At 46.2% G+C, this 17214-nt stretch overlaps 1 protein-coding gene across 2 annotated transcripts; it reads left to right on the top strand.

Annotated features, from left to right (window-relative positions):
- The first annotated feature begins 2013 nt into the window (after window positions 1-2013).
- On the top strand, window positions 2014-15475 carry LOC119963401 (short coiled-coil protein). 2 transcript variants are annotated; one of them, XM_038792469.1, is made up of 4 exons: window positions 2014-2252; window positions 9886-9957; window positions 14218-14301; window positions 14707-15475. In XM_038792469.1, the coding sequence occupies exons 1-4, from the start codon at window positions 2186-2188 to the stop codon at window positions 14847-14849; spliced, it is 366 nt and encodes a 121-aa protein (XP_038648397.1). In that variant the 5' UTR covers window positions 2014-2185; the 3' UTR covers window positions 14850-15475. The 2 variants fall into 2 exon arrangements, with proteins under 2 accessions (XP_038648397.1, XP_038648398.1); XM_038792470.1 differs by lacking the exon at window positions 2014-2252 and adding an exon at window positions 4944-5091.
- Window positions 15476-17214: the final 1739 nt, after the last annotated feature.

The following is a 17214-nucleotide window of genomic DNA, read 5'->3' as shown; positions in this document are numbered from 1 at the left end:
TGGCTCGATTGGTGGAGGGGATGAAAGTGGATTTTAAGAGATGAGATGTGGACCACTATTGCTGGCTGGGCGTGTGAAAATGACAGCGCTGCTCAGGTTTCTGTTTGTGTTCCAGAACCATCCTATCTTTGTCCCCAAGTCCTTTTTTAGGAAGGTTAATGGGATAATTTCTGGGTTTGTGCGGGCGTGGGAGACGCTGCGGGTGAGTTGGGTGTTTTTGGATCCGGGGGAGGGGGGTGGGGCTGGTATTGCCGAATTTGATAAATTACTATTGGGCGGCGAATATTGCGGTTGTGAGGAAATGGCCTGTGGAGGACAGACCGGTCTGTAGGGGTGATGGCATTGTGTAGGGGAACATGTTTGAGGGCTCTATTCTTGGTACCTCTTCTGTTCTTGCCGGCCAGGTACTGCATGAGTGCAGTGGCGGTGTCGGTGTTAAGGGTGTGGGGTAACTGCGGGCAACAGTTTGGGCTGGAAGGTATGTCGTTGTGGACGCCGATATGCGACTATAGTTTTGTGCCGACGGGGCTGGACGGGAGGTTTTGGGGTGGCGGCAGGTGGGGTTTGAGTATTTTAGGGACTTGCATATAGGGGGCAAATTCGAGGGACTGGGCGAGTTGGTGAAATGGTATGAGTTGCCCAAAGGGAATGGTTTTAGATACCTGCAGGGAGGGATTTCACAAGGAGAGAGGTGCCATCCTTCCTCGGGCTATTGCCTCCGGTGCAGGATAAGCTGCTGTTGGAGGATGAATTAGGGGAGGGAAGGGTGTTGGATATATATAAGGAACAGATGGATGGGGAGGACACCCCTGTGGAGGAGGAGGAGCTGGGAGGGGCGGTGTGGCCGAGAGATGGTGGAGGCTTTGTGAAGGGGGAAAGGGTCCTCATCATGTTTGAGGTTAAGCCTCATCCAGTTTAAAGCACTGCATAGGGCCCACATGACGGTGGTGATGATGAGCAGGTTCTTTGTTGGGCTGGAAGACAGGTGTGGGCATTGTGTGTGTGGGGCGGGCGGGGGGGGGGCTGCGTATCAGGTCCACATGTTCTGGGCATGTCCAAGGTTGAAGGGGCTCCGGCAGGGGTTCTCGGATGTTATGTCAGGGGTTCTGGGTGTGGGGGTAGCGCCAAGTTCAGAGGTGGCGATATTTGGTGTGTCGGATGTCCTGGGAGTCCGGTGTGGGGGAGGGGGGGGGGGTGCGGTGGGGGAGAGGCCGATGTATTGGCCTTTGCTCCCCCGGAGATGGATGTTTTTATGTTAGTGGGACTCGGAGCCGCCAAAGACAGGGGTGTGGGGAGTGACCTGGCAGAATACCTGAGATTGGAGAAAATCAAGTTCGCTCTGCAGGGGTTGGTAGAAGGGTTCACCCTGAGGTGGAAATTGAATTAGGTGCCCATGTGTGGGCACCACCACCACCACTTTAACCAGGTTAGGGCAGCCTGCACACAACCTGCACAACCCTGTTGTGGGTTAAAAGATCATCCTGGATGAGCTGTTGCCTTGTAATAATTTCCATGCAAAATAACCTAGCATTTATGTTGGCATATGCCCCAGTTCTAATTTCCCAAAAGATATATTTTGGGGCAGCACGGTGGCACAGTGGTTAGCACTGCTGCCTATGGCGCTGAGGACCCGGTTCGAATCCCGGCCCTGGGTCACTGTCCGTGTGGAGTTTGCACATTCTCCCCGTGTCTGCGTGGGTTTCACCCCCACAACCCAAAGATGTGCAGGATAGGTAGATTGGCCACGCTAAATTGCCCCTTAATAGGAAAAAATAATTGGGTACTCTAAATTTATTTTTAAAAAGATATATTTTGAAGAAAATGGTATAAAATGAATCCTTGTTTATCACGAACCATGAGTTGCCAGTATATGTATCATCCAATTGAAGACAGGAGAATGAACACTGAGGGAGGATACCAAAGTACAGGGTTTTTTTATTGCTTAGTTGTGTATTTTCTCAGTCATTAAATTTATTCTTTGTCCTTAAACAATTTCCGGAAGAGCTCAACTCCGTGCAGTCGGGGATCAGGTATCAAGTAAAGGTAGCAGCTCACATTTCAATTATTCCGTTCTGGCCGACCATTAAGTTGAAGGAAGACCGGCGCGTCTTGAACAAAAGTCATTTCTGTGGCTGCACATTGTTGGTTGGGGCATTGTTTGCTGCTCGCTTCAACTTGCAAGAGTATGGATCAAAGTGAGACTACAGAAGAGGACGACGCGTTCACCACCATTTCTCTGGCTGATGATTCGGGTAAAGTCGAGTTCATGAGTAACTCAAAGTACTGGGTGTGGGGGTGGTGAATACAGCCGGGTTATTGACGTTTCTTTATGATGTTTCGAAGATGGATTTGAATTAATGATCAAAAACCTGTGTGAATGTGTGTGTGCCCCTCCCGGATCATGATGTCTGCTTGCATTAACCAGGTTAGGGCAGCCTGCACATTTGGTGCAAGAAATTTTATTTTTGAGATTCAGGAGGCACAGTATCAAAAACAAGTGATTGTGAAGGTAAGGAACATTTAAGAAAATAATAATTTTCTTCAACCTGTTGGAGTGACAATTTTGATGCAGCTAAATCGATCACACTGCCGATGATGACCAGAGAGCTGTCACTCACTCACTCTCTCCCTCACCCATCCACTCCCTACCTCACCCACTCCCTCAGTCACTCCCTTACCCAGCCAATCCCTTAATCACCCACCCACTCCCCTCAGTAACTCCCTCATCCACTCACTCCCTCCCTCGCCCACTCACTCCCTCTCTCACCCACTCCCTCCTTCAACCACCCACTCACTCCATCACCCACCCACTTCTTCCTTCCTTCCCTCACCCACCCCTTCTCTCACACACCCACTCACTCCCTCACCCACCCACCCACTCTCTCACCTACACTAACTCCTTCACCTAACCCTTCACCCACCCACCCACTCAGTCCCTCACCCACCCATTCCCTCCCTCACTCACCCACTCCCTCCTTCACCGACCCCATCACCCACCCACCCACTCATTCCCTCACCTACCCACCCACTCCCTCACCCACTCTCCCTCACGCACCCATTCACTCTCACCCACGCACCTCCTCAGACACCCATCCACTCATTCCCTCACCCACTCACTCTGTCACCCCTGCACTCACTGTCACCCAAGCATTCACCCACTCACTCACCACTCACACCTTCCCTCACCCACCCACTCACTCCCTCACCCACCCGTTCCCTCACCCACTCACTCACTCCCTCACCCACCCCTTCCCTCACCCACCCACTCACTCCCTCACCCACCCACTCACTCCCTCACCCACCCCTTCCTTCACCCATCCACTCACTCCCTCACCCACCCACCTACTCACTCCCTCATTCACTCACTCCCTCGCTCACCCACTCACTCCCTCGCCCACTCAATCCCTCCATCACCCACTCACACTCCCCCACGCACTCACACCCACCCACTCACACACCCTCTCTCACCCACCCACACTGCCTCAGTCACACCCTCCCCCACCCACTCGTTCCCTCCCTCACCCACTCACTCCCTGCCCCACCACCCACCTACTCCCCCACTCACACTCTCTCCCTCACCCACTCCCCCACCCATTCACTCCCTCCCCCACCACACACCTACTCACCCACTCCCCCACCCGCTCCCTCACCCACTCCCTCACCCACTCTCTCTCCCTTACCCACTCCCCCTCACCCACCCACTCACTCCCTCACCCACCCACTCACTCCCTCACCCACCCCTTCCCTCACCCACCCACTCACTCCCTCACCCACCCACTCACTCCCTCACCCACCCCTTCCTTCACCCATCCACTCACTCCCTCACCCACCCACCTACTCACTCCCTCATTCACTCACTCGCCCACCCACTCACTCCCTCGCCCACTCAATCCCTCCATCACCCACTCACACTCCCCCACGCACTCACACCCACCCACTCACACACCCTCTCTCACCCACCCACACTCCCTCGGTCACTCCCTCCCCCACCCACTCGTTCCCTCCCTCACCCACTCACTCCCTGCCCTACCACCCACCTACTCCCCACTCACTCACTCTCTCCCTCACCCACTCCCCCACCCACTCACTCCCCCACCACACACTTACTCACCCACTCCCCCACCCACTCCCTCTCTCCCTCACCCACTCCCTCACCCACTCACTCTCTCCCTCACCCACTCCCCCTCTCTCTCACCCACTCCCCCACCCACTCACTCACTCTCACCCACTCACTCGCTCACTCCCTCACCCACCCACTCACTCCCTCCCTCAACCACTCACTCTCTCACTGCCTGCCTTCCTCACCCACTCACTCCTCCCTCCCTCCTTCCCTCGCCCACCCCTCCAGCTGTTCTGAGCTCCTGCCCGGGCGGCAGCGCTCATCATGTCAACCTCTCGACTTGTGTCAACTGTTTTCACCTTTTTCTTTCCATTTCCTCCCTCGATTTAGTTCACTTGGCTGATTTGGGGGGAGGGGGGGGGGGGGGGGACACACGACCGTCGGAAAAAAGTAGTTTGGGTTCAAGAAGAGTACCCTGAAATCTGGGGGGGGGGGGGGGGGGGGGTGGTCATTTGCCTATATGTATTTCTTTTTTTGGTTTGCAGCTGCTACCGTTTTGAGTTAAGCTTTGGAAACAAATGCGGTTTTAATGGGGGGGGGGGGGGGGGTTCAATGTGTTCACAATTCAGAAGAATCAAGATTGTGGCGCGTCTCTGGATTTATTTTCAGGGTATTTCGTGTTTTCTTTTGGAAAGAAGTGTGCCCCCCTCCCCCCAAAGTGACATCGGGTTTGCAAATTAATGAGAAAATGCAGAATGTGAATTATTTAAGCCACTGAGGGTTTTTTTTTTGGGGGGGGGGGTAAAAGAAAGTTGTGCAAAGAGCGTGTTTTGTTTTTGTGCGGTGGTTATTGGGGTGTGTGTGTGTATGTCAGCCGCCTGCACTTGTCCCTCTCTCCCTCTGGTGGCCATTTTGTTGATGCCAGTCCGCGCCCGCCCGGCGCTGTCTATTCCCCGCCCTCTCTTTAAACCCTTCAGCCTCTCATTCGGACGGTCAGCCGGCAGGGAGAGCTGGTGCCCGGTGTCGGTCAGGTAAGTGTCCGGCCTCCCCGGCGAGCGGCTGAGCTCTGGCGGTGACAGGCTCTCCGCAGACACACCCACCCAGAGGAGGAAGAAGAAGAAGCTCTTTAAAAAAACACGCCGGCAGGGCTTGTGCGGGCAGGTTAGGCCTTTTAGTCAGCTGGCAGGCCGGGAGGAAGAACCGGATTAAATGCAAACAATATTGCAAAGCCTCCAAAGAGAGAGAGCTGGAAAGGGACTGAAAAAGGCCACTGTCTGCTCTGTTTTACACGTCTAGATTACCAATGCCCCAAACCACTGCTGGTTTTAAAAAGGAACTTCTGTGCAGTCTGCCTTTTTAAACACAAAACATCATGTTAATTTTTGTTTTGGTGGGGGGCGTATTATTTTTTATTTTATTTAAATTTAATTCCTTTCTCCGTGTTACAGTGTCAGTGTGCAGAGTGGACAGGCCAAGCCCTTAATTCATCTCCTCCCTTCAATCCAATTCAGGGTCCCCACATTGTCCAAACTGACCAGAGAAGGCATCACACCAGACCTGAAAGGGCCTTTGCCAAAAGGCTGAGAAGCAATAAGGGGGTGTGATGTTTTGTAACCTGGTAATTGGGTGGTCAGTCAACTCTGCCAGTGAGCAGCTGAGCCATCTCAACCAAGGCCCAATGCTGCTAACTGATCTCCGCTTGGATGGTGGTTTTTAAATTGGTATATTTTAGGTGGAATTCTGCCCAAGTCTGGTTGTGGGCGGGATAGTTGGTGTGATTCCTGCTGGGTGTAGGCGGGGTGGGTAAACACATGTGATCTTCCACTTTTGAGCTCATTATGCATCCACCAGGAGCTCGGTGAATATTGTGACTGTGTGGACAGGAAGTCGCTCACCCTAACCTCATAGGGTCAAAGGTCCTGGTGCTATATTTAAATGACACCCAGACAAACCTTCACTCAATGCAGGTCAGGAGTTTTGGTTACCTGTCTGCAGTCCTTGCAGCCGCAGCTTGTACTGGAGAAATTGGCAGATGCAAACAACCACAGCCCAGGACATATGAGGGCGCCCTCGGTGTTGCCTTTTGCTCACCTTTAAATACGAGCACCACCGGTAAACATGTGTGGTTGGGTTCTTCTAGAGGCCCCACAACCTCTTGCTGCACAGGATCTTGCCCCTCTTGGCCTTGTGCCAACTGGTGATGGGCACTCTCATCTGGATATGAGCCATTATCAAGGAAGGGGTGTCTGCAGCCTCTATTATCGACTCCTCAGTGGATGTGTGAATGAATTGAAGTGATATATTTAAAAATATATATTTTTCTTGGTTTTTGCATTTGCGTATGACTATATTGCAAAAAGAAAGACAAAATAATTTTAAAAATTACAAGCAGAAAAAGAAAATGGAAAAAAAAGAAAACAATAATCAGAATCACAGAATAATACAATGCAGAAGAGGCCGTTGGGCCCATCAAATCTGCACCGACACATGAAAAACACCTGATCTGCCTACCAAATCCCCCTTCCCAGAACTTGGCCCATAGCCTTGAATGTTATGATGTGCCAAGTGCTCATCCAGGTACTTTTTAAAGGATACAAGGCAATTCGCCTCTACCACCCTCCCAGGCATAATTAGGCATGAATGCATATGAAACATGTATACAGCTACGAGGCCTGTTAACATTGGGGCCCCCAGTGATCAGTTATCACAACCTTATTATTTGACTATTTACATGCTGCCCCATGTATTAAAACATACCAGAGGTGTGTTTGCAGCCACCCGTTGTTGCTGTAGCTGCACCCATGGGCTCTCCTTCCTTTGGAGCCCTTTGGTTCCTCTGCCCTCCTTCCCCTGTACTCTTGGTAGTGTCTACCCTTCTCCTACTCTCTCCTCACCCACCCCTCTCTCTTCTTCCTTTGTCTGTTTAGTCCCCGTTCTCCTCTCTCTCTCTCTCTCTCTCTCTCTCTCTCTCTCTCTCTCTCTCTCTCTCTCTCTCTCTCTTCCCCCCCCCCCCCCCCCCCCCCCCCCCCCTATTGGTTCGTGGTCACGAACAGGTCCTTGAACAGGTTGGTAAATTGCCTCCATGTGTTGTGAAATCCTTCCTCGGATGCTGAATTTTATCTTTTCCAATTTGTGGACTTTTGCTAAGTTAGACAGCATTGGTGATATCTTAAGTGGTACCCTTTACAGGTTTCCTGCTATAAACCCTACACCTGGCCTCGTCTAGCCATGCCATCCTCATTCCACTCCTTCCAGGTAAAGGTCTCCTGGTGGAGGATCAGAGATGGGTGTTCCTCCCATTCATGCATGAATGTGTATGGAGACATTGCTTTGACCAGAGTGATGAAAGCCATGTGCATAGAAAGACACTTTTCTTTTTTCTCTCCATTCCCCTCAACTCTACAGATAGACCATTGCCATTGCAACATAAAAAGACTAACTGTATGAGCTCTTGCCATGCATGATCATTTACCCATGAGGATGGAGGTTTGGAGTTGCGAATTGGCTGCCCTCCCATGGAGCATTCCACCTTCCTTCATTTCTGCCTCAGATTGCAGCTAATGGCAAAGGCAGAATGAACGGCAGCTCCACGGCTTGCTGGGATGTTATATTAGATCATGAGTTGGGAACAAACCTGTTGCAATGTGAGCTTTACCATTGAGAGGAGATCACAACTTTTGCATCTCGTTGCTTCATTAATTATTAGGGTATTCCTTCAGTCAGCTTCTTTCGCTGGCCCTCCACTTCACACTCCACCCACCCAAAAAGATCCTTCTTCCACCTCCAGGGATCTCACTGACTAACTGTGTGGTCAAGGTTGGTTTGTCTCACCAACTTCTGCCTCCATCATCATAGACCCACCCAATGTCATCATTCCTCTTTCTCTCTTTTTCTCCCCCCCTTTACTCTCCCATTACAATCCACCTCCACATGCCATTCCTCCCTATTACCGCCCCCTCCTGTTATCCGAGCCACATTTCATTTCCCCTCTGACCCACCTGATGAGACTTTCACCGACCAGACTTTCACCCTGGACCTGACACCCTACTCCCCTGTCTGACTGTGACTCTTCCCTCCCATCACCTGTACTGCGAGTTCTCCCCCCAGGATCCCACTGTCAACACCAACAACCCTTCCCTCCCTGACCAGCCTTCGCTCCACCCTTCCATCCGATCCTTCCAGGGAGGTGAAATTAGTCACTCCTTGAAAGTGCCTGCGGCCATGGAAGACAGGATCAGGCTCCACTGAGCCCTCACCATTTGTTATCTTGAAGGTCACACAGTGTCCAATAAATAAATAATCTTTATTGTCACAAGTAGGTATTCCATCTTAAACACCTGAAATATGTTTCTGTCAACTTGCTGATATGACTGTTTTAACTTGGGTTCAGCGTTCTTCCCCACTTGTAGGCTCTGGAAAAAAAATAGTGCCACTGAATGTTACATTAATTCCAGTGCACACTTGTGTGCAGTGGTTTCTCGAGTATCTGATTTGTTGCCATTGCAGAAGAGACATTAAATTACTATCTTTTTAAAAAAAAAGTTTCTCCAACCAGTTTTGGTGGAGCAAATAAGTCTGGTGTAGTGTTGGGTGAGACAAATATGGGAGGGTGAAAGCTGAAGATTAGTTTCCTAGCAGCAGAATGTGGGAATGGAAGTTGTTCACTGACTAGGACAATGTCTGCTATGGATTCAAGATTCTGCAAAATTAGCGTTGAAGTTTGATGTCCATACTAAATGGATATTGCCACTTTGGGATTAAGCTGCAGTAGTTTCAGTTGTATTTGTAAATGTTTACTCCATAGACAACATGATGACGTTAACATTCTTTTTTACTCAAAATCTCAGCATATAGTTGACAGAACCAGCTTCCAGAAGAACGAATGTAACATTTGTAGATCAAAATACCTCCTCTACTTTTCTAGGTGTTTGTTTTTAATTCTAGTACTTGCGGGGAAGAATCATAACTTTAATCAGTTGACCAATCTACCCTGACCTCCTGTGTTAGAACCTGGAATAGGTACTTTCTGACTGATCTGCAGGCACCAGCAAAACAACTCTTTTCTATGTAAGACCTGATGTGGTTACCTCTAGCTAGGCGGCTGGTGACTGAATAAATTAAAATTTAGGATTTCGCCCTCCCATTTTCCCACTTCACTGCTCGTTAATTCAGTTTTTACTCTTTTATCTGAAGAGTTATTAAATATTTTATTCTTCTGAGTTTGTTGCCACTTTGCTTATGGAGCCAAGGACCAATATTGATTAACACTTGTGTGATTTCAGTTTCTATTTGGCTTTCAAAAGTCAATTTCTAAGGGGCAAAATCCACTGTTTCATTTTACAGAAAGCTAACATTCACCTTTTTCCCGGAGATTTTGGCTGAGGTTGGAGAATGCTGAGAGGTAGAAGATGTTTGGAAACTTCCCACCTGGCATTTGACATTGGGTGTTGATACACTTCTTGAAGTGAAGAGGGCACTACAGCTGAAATAATCCTGTTGTTACCTGATACCTCTAAACAGCTTCCAGCAGGAGCTGTTGGATAGTGATCTGGAGTGGGGAACTGTTCTTAATTTTTTCCTCTCCCTAAATATGGGTGCTGAATTCAACTGCTGTTCCAACTGATATCTGGTAACAACACTCCCATCACTGCCTTCTGTGCTTAAGTCTCTTAATTTAGCAGAGACTAGGGATTACACCTGGGATTTGTATCCTTTGTAAGGTCTATACGGTGCAATATTTGCCAATTGAGCATTTAGAGAAGCTGGTGTAAAACCATCTATTACTAGTATTGTTATGTATCTTAAAAATATTTTTTTTTCATTAGTGGATTCTGGATCGACCATCTTTCATTCATTACTCGATTGTGAACAGTTCATGATGAATACAGAAATGGAAGGTATGATATAAAGTATAAATTGGCTGTTATTGCTTTCAAGTGCAATTCAATCTTCTCCTCCCTTCCTGTAATAGACTTCCTCCAAAATATGTGCATTTACTAGGCACTCCATTCACCCAAGCATCTCTCCTTAAAGGGACAACGGGTGGAATTATGGAAATTCATATATAAGCAGCTGATATCCTCTGCCACTCATTGACCCCAAAATTCCCTTTCGGGGACCAAGTCTTTGATCTGAGGCCAGGTTGACTGATCAGTGGGGTTGTTGGTGGAAAGGAGAGGTTGAATGTGAAGTCCAAATTAGCAAAACAGTAAGTGGAAAAGCTCAGATAGAGAGAGAGCGATGGATAATGTTCAGCTCCCAAACCTCAAACCAGTGATGTCCAGTCTCTATAAAGATTGTCTACCTTTATTCGGAAAAAATAAAATGGGTGTGTTCACTAGCCTTGTTTGGGCGGCGGGGGGGGGGGGGGGGGGGGGGGGGGGGGGATAGTTCTCAACGATTAACTGAATTTTTTTATAATTAAAAAAAACATTCTTTATTGTCACAAGTAGCCACATTAACACATTGCCACATTAACACTGCAATGAAGTTACTGTGAAAAGCCCCTGTGAAAAGTCGCCACATTCCGGCGCCTGTTCGGGTACACAGAGGCAGAATTCAGAATGTCCAATTCACCCGAACAGCACGTCTTTCGGGACTTGTGGGAGGAAACCGGAGCAAACCCACGCAGATACAGCGAGAATGTGCAGACTCCACACAGACAGTGACCCAAGTTGGGAGTCAAACCTGGGACCCTGGTGCTGTGAAGCAATAGTGCTACCCACTGTGCCACTGCATCATAAATGTCTTTGTGGATTGACATACTCTTCAATGACTGTTATATTGACAACAATAATAAGGAGTTTGGACTTGACAAGATCTGATGAAAAGCCTAGTTAAATGAATAACCTAGTTAATGCCTTTAAAATGGTTTAAAAAAATAAATTTAGAGTACCCAATTATTTTTTCCAATTGAGGGGCAATTTAGCATGGCCAATCCACCTAATCTACACATCTTTGGGTTGGAAGGGTGAAACCCACGCAGACACAGGGAATATTTTTTTAAAAAGTTGATTGAGGGTTATGTTGACTACGATAATAAGGAGTTTGGACTTATAAGAGATAAGAACAGAATCTACTCCGCAATTCGATTATGGCTGATATTTTCCTCATCTCCATTCTTCTGCTGTCTTCCCATAACCCCTGATTCCCTTATTAAGCAAGAACCTATATATCTCTGTCTTAAAGACATTCAGTGATTTGGCCTCTGCAGATTTCTGTAGCATAGAGTTCCACAGATTCACAGCTCCAGGGATCCAGTTTGGATTCCTGGCTTGGGTCACTGTCTGTGCAGAGTCTGCACGTTCTCCCCATGTCTGCGTCGGTTAACTCCGGTTGCTCCGGTTTCCTCCCACAGTCCAAAGATGTGCAGGTTAGGTGGATTGGCCATGCTAAATTGTCCTTAGTGTCCAAAAAGGTTAGATGGGGTTACTGGGTAATGGGGATAGGGTGAAGGTATGAGCTTATATGGGGTGCTCTTTCCAGGTGCCGGTGCAGACTCGATGAGCCGAATGGTCTCCTTCTGCCCGGTAAATTCTGTGATTCTATGAAGAAATTCCTCCTCGTCTCGGTTTTAAAGGATCATCCCTTCAGTCTGAGGCTGTGTCCATGAGTTCTAGTTTTTCCCACTAGTGGAAACATCCTCTCCATATCCACTCTACCTGAGCCTCATCCTTCTAAATTCCAATGAGTACAGACCCAGAGTCCTCAACTGCTCCTCATATGACAAGCTCTTCATTCCAGGGATCATTCTTGTGAACCTCCTCTGGACCCTTTCCAAGGTCAGCCTTCCTTAGATACGGGGCCCAAAATAATACTCCACATGGGGTCTGACTAGGGCCTTTTACAGCCTCAGAAGTATATGCCTGCTCTTGTATTCTAGCCCTCTCGAAATGAATGTTAACATTGCATTTACCTTCCTAACTGCCGACTGAACCTGCACGCTAACCTTAACAGAATCTTGAACTAGGACACCCAAGTCCTTTTGTGCTTCTGATTTTCTAAGCCTTTTCACATTTAGAAAATATGCCTCCATTCTTCTTACCAAAGTGCCTAACCTCACACTTGGTGAGATCTGATAAACAGCAATGAAATGAATAACCGAGTTAATAAGGCCTCTTGCATCCGCTCTGGTCTTCAGACAGATCAGGGTAAGACCAGTTTTACTTTCCTGCCCTGTCCTTATCTGTTGATTATTTGGTGCTCCAAAATCTGTTGATCTCCAGATTGAATATATTCAATAACTCTGCATCCACAGCCCGATGGGGTAGAGAATTACAAAGATTCACAAGCCTCTGAAGATATTTATCCTGGTCTCAGTCCTAAATGGCTAATCCCTTTGTCCAAGACACTGCCTCCAGAAATAGACACTCCCGCCACAGAGAAACAGCCTCTCAACATTGACTCTGTCAAACCCTCATAAGAAATTTATGTTTCATTCTTCTAAACTGCAGAGAAAACAGGCCCATCCTCCTCGATCTTTTCTCATTGGATAACCCTCTCATCCCATAACTCAGTCTATTGAGCTTTTGTTGTATTCTTTCTTAAGACAAGTGCATCCTTCTAACGATAAGGAGACAAAAACAGTACACCAGGTGTGGTCTCAGAAAGCCCTATATAATTGTAGCAAGATTTCCTTGCTCTTGTACATCAATCCTCTTGCCAAAAAAGCTAACATTCCATTTGCTGTCTTAAATGTTTGCAGTAGCTACATGTTAACTGTCCATGTTACTTGCAAACTAGGAGTAGCAGGAAGCCAAATGGCCCCTCTAACTTGTTCTGCCATTCAATAAGACCGTGGCTGGTCTGATCGTAGCCTCCACCTCACTTTCCCGCCTACTCCTGATAATCTTTCACTCCCTTGCTAATCATGAACCTATCGAGCTCTGCCTTAAAAAAATCATCTTCCACTGCCTTTTTGAGGAAGACAGTTCGAGAGAAAACTGAAAAGATTCTCCTCATCTGTCTTAAACGAGCGACCGCTAGATCTAGATTTTTCGACAAGAGGCAACATCCTCTCCCCGGCAATATCTCTGGGCCTTAAAGATTTTGATAAGTCACCTTTTGCCCTTCTAAACTGTAGTGGATGCAAACCTTTTAAAAATAAATCTAGAGTACCCAATTAATTTTTTCCAATTAAGGTGCAATTTAGCATGGCCAATCCACCTAAGCTGCACATCTTTGGGTTGTGGGGGTGAAACCCACGCAGACATGAGGAGAATGTGCAAACTCCACACAGACAGTGACCCAGGGCCGGGATTCGAACCCGGGTCCTCAGCGCCACATGCCGCCCCGGAAGTGTATGATTGAGATGAATATATGTGATGGTCACTAATTTTGAATGTTTCACTGGCAGCTTTCTAAGTTCCTTCATCAGAAAGTTGAAATTTTAGATATGATGTAAATGCGCTTGGGCTCTGCCTACGGTGTAAAATAAACAAAGTCAAAGATTGTGGTACAAGGTGATGGCACTTAGGTTGGATTTGAGTGATTGCTGTAAAATACTTGAACAATAATCGAGTGTGGCAGCTTTCGACATACACACAAATCTTACATTGTTCATTTAATATGAAGATATAAATTTGGTGAAGGTCTTTGTGTCGGTGCCGTGATTGCTTTGTGATCTTTTAATGGGGTTAATTGATTCTTAGCGATCTCAGATATTCATTTTGACTTCAATAAATGTGGTGATAAAGTATTGTAACTTGAGGTTCCAATTTTCTATGAAGGTCAGGGCTTCAATCTTCCTATTAATAGGATAAACTGATCTTACGGTGAATTTGGGATTGCAGTCGTGTGTTTGGGTGGTATGTAGAGAGCATTCTGAACAGAATGCGGGTCTTTTTAATCGTGAGGGAAATTTGGAATGTGTCACACAGTCTAGTACGAGGGGTGGGTGCAGCATGGACTCACCAGAACAATACTGGGCTAAAAAGGATTAAAGTATGAAACTTTAGATTTAATTTTGCAAGCATCCTAACTGGCTGTGGAAAGCTCCTCATAATAAAGACGAGAGGAAAATAATGAAGAAGGCATAATTCATTTTCAAGCTGGCTTTTAATTTGTTGGAGTGTGAGTTTTCTTAAGCCACTTGTGTTCTAAATCACGTTTGGTTGGTTTATAAAAGTTATGTAATCTTTCCATCAATTCTATTCTAGTAATCGACCCAGAGAACCAGGTAGAATTAGAAGAGAAGACACGACTGATTAATCAAGTGTTGGAGCTTCAACACACTTTAGAAGGTAAATTAATTTGTTGTAAATACTGAAGTGTACGCTTTTTATCTATAAATCTATCAATATGCTTAAACTGGGTGGTAGGGTTCTGCTCCCTCACCTTGAGGAAACCCTGCCATTCTTTAAATCCTGCCCTATCTGAAGGAAGCGACTTGGGAAGTTGCTTTCTTTAGAAAAATAACCTTTTTGTGTAGCTTTTATTCCTACTTTTGCTCTCCTCCTTCCCTTCCTAGCTAAACTGCAAAAATACTGGCTTCACTTATAACCAATAAAGTTTAGCTGTGGAGAATTGACAAAGTTACTTCTGTGGCAACTTAAAAAATAATCAGTTGGTATGATCGGATTGAGATTCCATAATTTACTGTATTTTATATTCTAGTAATCCTCAATGTGTTTCTTTTGCTCACTCAGAGCTGTCTGCACGTGTGGATGCTGTTAAAGAAGAGAATCTGAAGCTAAAGTCTGAAAATCAAGTTCTTGGACAGTACATAGAAAATCTCATGTCGGCCTCTAGTGTGTTCCAGACAACAGACACAAAAAGCAAACGAAAATAAGGGCCAGTTTGATTTGGTCATCAGATTTGGGCTGTGTGTACAGGTTCTCTTTCCAGAATGTCAAACGACCTGCTTTGTTTCTTAAGATGTCCGACTAATTAAACGTGACTGGTCTGGAATAATGGATTTTTAAAATGCTTTTTGTTTTCCTTTTTACCTCCGTGGCCTGAATTCATCTAAGGACGCATTTTTAGGAAATTTTGAGCATGGCTTAATGCCCCTTGTTAACAGGTTTACACTTGCCAATATGTTGTAGCATAATCCTTCAAACCCAGTAACATCAAAATGGTTCCATGATTATTACAGCACACTGGGTTTTTGTTTGGAGAGTGTAATCTAAAAGGGATGCTGCAGCTTTAATATTGATTCTGGGGCTTCAGTGTAATTTTACATGTTGCTGTTGCCTCTAGTTTAACTTGACCTAGGTACAAAGCAGAATTTAGACTAAGAAAAAAAAATAGTGCAATATAATGTCAACACTAGAAAAGTGAATTGTCTTAACGTTGTATATGCTGATAAGTAAATGCCACCCTGTGGCCTTTGTGTAAAGTGATGCGGTAATAATCCTACATTTTTGCTATATGTATTTGCCATAATAAAACAATAGTTTTTTTTTAAAACTACAATGTGATTATGACTAATTGAGTTCAAACTAATGTGACTTTGCTCCCAAGAGGTGGTGTTTAACCATTTGCTAGTTTCCCCCTTTCTCCAACCTGTAGCCACCTGGGTTGGCCACTTCCCGATTCCAAAATGGAGATCCGCTAAGAATGCGGGGAGAAATGGCCACGGACAGGAAAACCAGCAGGTGCAAGGTTTCCTGTGTACATAGACTTGCAGAACCCAGACAGAACCGAAACCAAAAGCCATCTACATATTAATGAGCAATCCCCAGGAACAATTAGATACATTGAAGTAATCAAGACCAAACTAGACTCCTTGGCGCTAGCAGGAGCCAAGACAAAGGAAGGCCAACGGACACTTAGGAACCGCCCAGCGATCAGGGAACAGCCCCAGTATTGGGGAAATCAAATCAATTGATTGGAACATGGTCCAATCAATTGGAACCAGGTATGGGGTCTGGCCAAAAAGGCGCAAAGCCCCTCGGGACTATAAAATAGAGTCCCCAAGTTCAGTTTGATCTTCTTGGCAGCTCTCAACCGTGACTCTCAATTTGGAGAGACTTGCCTAGTAGCTGCACCAACCAAGTAAGTGTCCAGTCAACGCACGCTACGAGATAGGCGCTCCTAACCATTAGTCCATATCAGCTGGAAGCCTGCAGACTCTGAATCAAACGGAAGGCCATTTGTTCCCCTGACCTGGTGGGCCAGTTTCCAAAGCTAAGTATTGGCCTATTAGTGTTAGTGATAGTCTAGTGAGTAGTATTTTATGCACGAGTAGCGATTGACTGTATATAATAAATGTGTTTTGATTTGAACCTTACTAACTGGTGTATTGAGTTATTGATCAGTACTTGAACTTGAACCTCGTGGTGGTATCATAAAGATACCTGGCGACTCTAGAGCAAGGTTATAAAACAGAGCAAATTAAGTGTAAAGCACACTTAGCACAACAAGCAACAAACCTTCCCCACCACATGAGGGAAACATCGAACAATTAAATGCTTCAATTGTTTCTGGCTGAATTTGAAGCGGCTTGATCAAGTTCAAGAAATGCAACAGTTTGTAGATCTCCTGTAGAATTCTACCCCAGTGAGTCAAAAGCTGCTCCTTTCTGGAAATTCTGTGATTATTATAGAATGTGAGGATGGGGAGGAGCAGATGTCTCACCTGAAGAAGTTTGAACAGACCTATCGTAAGAGCACCACTGATTTGGATTCTAGAAAATTAAATAAATGAGATTCCCACATTGGCACATGCCAGGAACATGTGGGAGAAATAAAACATTAAATATATTTTTTTTAGTTGCAGGTAGATTATAGGAAAAATGTGTTCCCTTACACATCACACTTACTTAAACATATTTGGAATTCTGAATTCTCCCTCCGTGTACCCGAACAGGCACCAAAATGTTGCGACCAGGGGCTTTTCACAGTAACTTCTTTGCAGTGATAAAGTGAGCCGACTTGTGACAATAAAGATTATTATTAGCTTAGGTGGATTGGCCATTCTAAATTGCCACTTTGTGTCCAAAAGGATAGGTGGGGTTATCGGGTTGCGGGGATTAGGTAGGATGCTCTTTCAGAGGGTCTTCTGCACTAGGGATTCTATGATTTTATTCCAGATCAGTTCAGACCCCAAGAGTGTCATTCAGGAGTCTGGTAACAGCAGGGAAGAAGCTGTTTTTGAATCTATTGGGGCATGTTCTCAAACTCTTCAAATGCGAGAAGACTCTAGGTTGCTTC

The sequence above is a fragment of the Scyliorhinus canicula genome, chromosome 3, assembly GCF_902713615.1.
Source record: "Scyliorhinus canicula chromosome 3, sScyCan1.1, whole genome shotgun sequence".
In the NCBI taxonomy this organism is placed as follows: domain Eukaryota; kingdom Metazoa; phylum Chordata; class Chondrichthyes; order Carcharhiniformes; family Scyliorhinidae; genus Scyliorhinus; species Scyliorhinus canicula.
This window is presented reverse-complemented; position numbering and strand designations above follow the sequence as displayed.

Bases quoted from the DNA above. Each gene is read 5' to 3' on its own strand.
- LOC119963401 (XM_038792469.1), top strand. From the start codon at position 2,186: ATGGATCAAAGTGAGACTACAGAAGAGGACGACGCGTTCACCACCATT. The intron at 9,958-14,217 runs GTATGATATAAA...ATTCTATTCTAG, and splicing joins GATGAATACAGAAATGGAAG to TAATCGACCCAGAGAACCAG. The intron at 14,302-14,706 runs GTAAATTAATTT...TTGCTCACTCAG, and splicing joins GCTTCAACACACTTTAGAAG to AGCTGTCTGCACGTGTGGAT.